The 6,000-nt window shown below is 40.8% G+C and overlaps 2 protein-coding genes across 2 annotated transcripts; both read right to left on the bottom strand.

Annotated features, from left to right (window-relative positions):
- Positions 1-232: 232 nt before the first annotated feature.
- LOC133970768 (pleckstrin homology domain-containing family F member 2-like) lies at positions 233-2,285 on the bottom strand. Its single transcript, XM_062407819.1, has 2 exons — positions 1,791-2,285; positions 233-1,610 (listed from the first exon to the last, which is right to left on the bottom strand). The coding sequence occupies exons 1-2, from the start codon at positions 2,035-2,037 to the stop codon at positions 1,024-1,026; spliced, it is 834 nt and encodes a 277-aa protein (XP_062263803.1). The 5' UTR covers positions 2,038-2,285; the 3' UTR covers positions 233-1,023.
- Positions 2,286-4,386: 2,101 nt separating this feature from the next.
- On the bottom strand, positions 4,387-5,778 carry bglap (bone gamma-carboxyglutamate (gla) protein). The gene is made up of 4 exons (XM_062407860.1): positions 5,660-5,778; positions 5,404-5,442; positions 4,739-4,823; positions 4,387-4,656 (listed from the first exon to the last, which is right to left on the bottom strand). Exons 1-4 carry the CDS (start codon positions 5,721-5,723, stop codon positions 4,554-4,556), a joined length of 291 nt encoding a protein of 96 aa, XP_062263844.1. The 5' UTR covers positions 5,724-5,778; the 3' UTR covers positions 4,387-4,553.
- Positions 5,779-6,000: the final 222 nt, after the last annotated feature.

Here is a 6,000-nt window from a genome sequence, read left to right on the forward strand (position 1 = left end):
ATTAAATCCTTCAGATTCATATTATGTGCAACTTCATTTCTTGATCAACAGATGTCGCCATTTGTAAAGTCAGCTTTAATATTGTGTGAGTTTTCACACTGTGAAGTTGTCTCTGTGGTTTCATGTCTAAAAACAAGTCTCCCCCGAATTTGCCTAGAACAGGAGCCCAGTGTGGATTTGATATACAAACTAACTGAGATATAAAAAAGAAAAAGTGATTGAAATGAATTGAAAAGTACAAGATGAGCTATGACTTAAAGTTCCTGTTTGTACCCTTTTGGACACAGTGATACTGCAGTTAAAAATATTATTGAAAGAAAATAGCTCTCATTTCCTTGTTCCTCATTACCAGAAAGCCAACAGGTAGGACTCTGTATACGGTAAATTGCGCAACAATTACTCCGACTGCTTATACAGCGGCCACACCCAGGATTCAAATGATACTGACGCTGCTTCAGTTATTATTAGTTTCTCATGAAACCAGTTAAGCCACAAGTCAGAGAAAGTTTGCACGTGAGAACTTTTCCCCTCCGCTCTTTGCAAAGAGTCAAAAAAAGAAGCAGCATCAGCGAGTTGTCGTTTCTTTCTTGTATTTTATTGTCTTTTTAAAAAAGCACACACTGAGGAAAGACCTTGATCTGTTGCAGTGACTTAAACAATGAGAAAGAGAGAAATATCTGTCAAGATAAAAAACTATATTTCCTGTCCCCCACCACCACCGCTCTCCACCTCACAACCAAACAGGCAAAGTGTCGGTATCACAGATCAATGCATGATTGTTGTACGTGCACAAGTTGAGGAAATCACTGAAACAAGAACCTGCAGTAGCTTCATGTCAGAGTAATGCAAACCAGTTGTCTGTGTTTCAGAGGAGACACTCTATCTTTTGTTCTGGAGGGATGTACTGTACAAGGATTTCATGTGTTTGTATTAATTAAGTCCATAGTCCATTCAAAACTCTTTGTTATGAATCAAGTCCCGGTTGAATATGATGCTCAGTGAAGCTGCAGCAGTCTGGTGTATTCACATGTAGCCTGGGGGGAGCAGCAGTGCCTTGTGGGGCGTGTAGTTGCAGATATCTCCCCACCTTCCACTGTGGGAGTCGAGCCAGCAGCTGGGGACGTTGCTCGGCATAGTCTCAAACTCGTTCTCTTCACCACTGGATGAAGCCACATCGTCCTCCTCTGTGCTGCTCTTTCGTGGGTGGGATGTCTCTTCTTCTGTGCTGCTCTTGTAGCAAAGCCTGCAGACCCTCAGCTTCTTCTTGGGGTGGATGTGGCTGATCACCACTCGCCTGCTGGAGCACGAGTTGCAGACCACGAAGCCGCACTGTCTGCAGTGGTGTCGACGGTTCGTTGGTGTGAATTTGGTGAAGCAGCGCATGCATTTGTAAGCGGCGTTGTCCGGGATCCAGGAGACAGCGAAGGTGGAGCCAGGCTGGCAGCTGCCGCCCTGCAGCATTTTGGCACGGCACTCTTCAATGTGGTCGATCCAGGCCCGCTTCTCCTTGAATGAACTGGCCGACAGAAAGAAGGACTTGGATGGTGTACGGATCAACCACTGGTTGGTCAAGCGCTCACTGTCCTCCATGTCCTCCAGCTGGAGGTCCTCTGAAACCACAATGAAGACAGCATAATGATAAGACTTCAAAAAGGAGTTTGTAAACTGTGGCAACCCCTTGAGTTTGTGCCAATAAAACAAATCTGCATCAAGACTGCTGCAGCCTCTTGTTGCACGTGTGCCCCCTCATTATGAAACACATCATGAATGCACTCGTTTCTTAAACTCACCTAAGGGGATGATTTTCTGTTTTTTGTGCCAGCGGCCGTTCAGGATCATGCCGCCGTACACCAGGATGTCATTGAAGAGGAAGAAGGCCTTCATCTCAGTCCTCCGCTGGCCCTGCTTCATCAGGTGGCCCTCCCCCACCAGGACCCTGTCCGGTTGATACAGGGGCCTCCCCGCCGGACCGAACGAACTCTCCACGGCTTGGATCCGCTCGCGGTTCTCCCTCTTGAATGTTACCTTGTCCATCATTGTGTCGGAATGAATGAAGTGCACAGAGCAGCGGGAGGGAGATTTATAGATCAGGTTGCTGGTGACGCAACGGGAAATTCCGAGGGTTCCGGCTAAAAGACAAACATGTCAAACCAGAAATAAAAGAGAAATGCGGGAACTAAATTTAGATCTTTATTTTTAAACGTAGACAGAAAAAATCCGGAAATTAAAAAACAACACAACAGCAGGCATAGAACATAACTGAAGTAGATTTACAGATTTTAAGAACTATATCTTCAAACCTGTGTTTATATAATTTTACGGTTAAACTCTTGTTGATTCCAATCAGTTTATTTGATGAATGATCGAACTTAAAACCAAGTTACAAATAAAGATTTAATAAAATTAGCTACTGCTTGATCAATATCAGCTGTAGAATTCTGCTTTTACTATTGTAATGGATTACTTTCATATTTAATGTTGCGTGCAAATAAATAATAATAATAATATGATGATGAAATGTTTTTATCATTGCATGGCATTTTCAAAATGCAATAAAAATGTAAAATTATATAAAATACGCCTTTGGAAATTGAACTCACTTTTATTTTGCTCCGTTGCTTTTTAGCACAAAAGTTCAAATGTTTATTTTCATCAACGTTCTTTTGTAAGTTTGCATCTGAGCAGTTGTCAACAATTTGATATTTGCAGGTGATATAAGCATGAAAATGATATAATAATGTAAAAACATGTTTTCTAACTCAATACAAAACAGAAGTAGTGATGACTACTCAGGAGGAGATGTTTTAATGTGAATCATTAGCTCAGTCCACTCGTTCATCAATAAATCAATCACTGCAGAGACAAATTACAGTAATGCATGAACGAGAGCTAACTCCCTTTGATTTACTCACGCACACTTCCTGTTAGCGTTCAGAAAACAGTTCCAGGAAAAAAAGAGGGTTTGGTCTGCTCCTATCTTTCTGATGAGGAAATAAAGTTAGTCGATAAAAAGGGGAAACTTACAGAGAGAGCTCCGGACTTTCCAAACAATGTTTTTTCTAAACAGTCTAATTTCACCTCAGTGACAAAACGGTCAGTGAGACAATGAACGAATTAAGATAAATAATACTGAGCCTAAAGTTGCCCTCTTTCAAAATAGCTAATTTAGCCCAAATATGCAAAAACAAATGTTGGCCTTTCATGGCAAACATGCTGTGTAATCTGGTCATGAACCTTCAGTGGCCTGTGTGGTAAATGGTGATAAGGTCGGGAAAGCCACCTTCAGCACCTGTTGGAGGAAGACATGCAGCAAAGGGTCGGTTGGAATCGAACCTGCGGACACTGCAGCGGGCTCCACCCTTGTGCCCACTGGCTCACCTGGCACAGGGCTGCAGCATAAAGGGCTCATTGTAATGAAAACAGAATCCGGTGCCTATATACAAATCAAATACTACTATGAACATTATATATGTTTTCTATTGATCCCCTTGAATCCGACAAACTGGCCCTTTAATGAAACTGTCATAGTGGATGAAGACAAATGTAATAGAGTTTGAGTTGGAGACTTGTCAGACCAGTTTCTTCAGTTCTTCATGAAAACATCACCACGATGGCACAGAGCCACGATCCACTACAACAACACAAAGGTATCATCTGCCGCGGCTGCACAGTGGACACAGGACGACTTTCTGTGACTTTGTTTTTTCACAGTCTCCAGGTGTTTTCCCTCGCGTGTGGAATTCAACCTGTCAAAGTTGCCTCATCGTGGAAAAAACCTTCAGATTGATTACATGTAACTTTGCTGTGGGACCAAATATAAAAGCTTACCAGTGGCTTTCAAACTTTTGTAACCGACACAAACCTCAAACCCACATCTGACAAGATTTGATGTTTTTAGATGTTTCATGAAATAATTAAATAGCTGCATATATGTGTGTGTATGGAGATGATCTGTACATGTCTAGTTTGTAGGCATGTTTGTTTTTTGTTGTATGTTATTTAGATTATTATTCATATGCTTGTTAGATCAACTGAATATATTTGTCCATTTCAGAAGCAAAAGGTTTATGAATCATAAACACATATTTCCTTTGTGAATTGTAATAATTTACCACATATTTATTCGTTTGATTTGTTGTTTTCAGGTCAGAAAAAAATGGGGAAATTAAGTTTCATATTGATATTCAGGAGACAAACCTCAAATTTGTGTTTTAACTTCTTTAACCTCCTTGCTGTGACCTGCTCATGTCCAACAGGGATATCTAGTGGTGGCTGCTGGTAAATGTCCAGCTCTCTCATTCAGTATCTCAGCTTTGGGTCTAATGAAAGAACTCACACAGCTTTTATTTATCTTTATTCAACAACATCACAATACTCCACAGTCTGAACTGACGGAGACACTGAGGGGCGATGCAGGGGGGGAAATAAACTCACATGCCGACTCCATCTTTTATATTTTGATATTTTACTTTGGGACCTTTTTTAAAAACCGCAAAGACAAAGTTAAGCTCAAGGGTGAGAATGCAAAGAGAAGAAGGGACGTTGGGATGGTTCTAATAGGGGATTGGTCCGTAGTAGGCGGTGTAGGCGGCGATGATTCCATCGGTGTCCATCATTTCGTCACAGGCCAGGTTGGTCTCGCACACTTCACTCAGGCTGAAGAGACACAATCGATTAGGACTCGATGAGTTAGATTATAAACAACCTGGTGAGTGTTGTTAGACTCAGAGTGTGATACCTCTCCAGCTGGGTGAGTGTTAACTCTGCTGCAGCTCTCTTCTGTCTCACCACGGTGGACGCCTGCTCCTTCTCCGCAAACAAGCCTGCACACCAGGAAGAAGAAAGAAAGAAAGAAAGAAAGAAAGAAAGAAAGAAAGAACGAAAGAAAGAAAGAAAGAAAGAAAGAACGAAATAATACCAGCACAGAGGGATCACTCCATCAGTTCAGGAAACTAAAATCCATCTGGAAGATACCAACTCAGCAGAAATCAAGGACATGTCTGTGGAGTCAGATAAATGTGTTAATATGAAAGATGCTCTCTTCGACAGAGCAAAATGTGTTTGACTGTATTTAACAAATTAAAAAGACTCATTTAAAACTGATATTAAATAAAATATCAAACAAAAAAACGATCAAGGTTTCTACATTTGATGTAAGTAGCACTGAAAAGTTATGAAAATGTTTTCCAGGTTAACTGTGGAATTTAAAACATTAAAATTAAAAATCATTTTGAACTTTAAAAACTGTTTAAAGAGTACTTTGACAGGCAACGCAGGCAGAAGGTACTCACACTAATAAATAAAAGAAAACATCACAGGAAAGCAGTGACTGTCTTACACAAGAAATGATTTCATAAATTGTAGTAGAATAAATATAGAAAGATGGTTGAACTGGGATCTTACCGTCCTCAGCAGGGTGGTCACCAGCAGGCTTTGCCACTTCTGTTTAAAACATGAATATTGAAAAAATATTGTTGATTTAATTATTAAAAACTGAACTGTGTCACTTCTTTAAATGTTTCCTTCACTACAGATGACTTTAGTAACGTCAATCATGATTTATAAACCTTGCAGAGATCTTAAAGTTGAAATAATCTAATGGGTCTTTAGTGTGTTAAAGAACATGTGACCCTAACCCTGTGCAGTGTGCGGGTCTTACCGTCGGTCAGACAGGGGACAGCCAGAGCCAGGGAGCAGAGAACGAGGACAAGCAGAGTCTTCATCTTTCACCTCCTCTTCGTCGCTGAATCAAACAGTAAACTAAGACCAGAGAACTTCTTCCTCTCTCTCCTTCTTCTTCAGACACATATATACATAGATTCACTCGGGGTTGATAGATGCGGCCCTCACGTTGACATGGACACATGATTGGTCAGGGAATCAAGTGTCACACACCCACACAGACACAGAAATACACAACTCCACAAAAACATCATATTTTATATACGTGTCTGATCCTAACCCTTACCTTAATCTTAAACTGATTTTAACCCTAAACTT

The sequence above is a fragment of the Platichthys flesus genome, chromosome 16 (assembly GCF_949316205.1).
Source record: "Platichthys flesus chromosome 16, fPlaFle2.1, whole genome shotgun sequence".
Classification (NCBI taxonomy): domain Eukaryota; kingdom Metazoa; phylum Chordata; class Actinopteri; order Pleuronectiformes; family Pleuronectidae; genus Platichthys; species Platichthys flesus.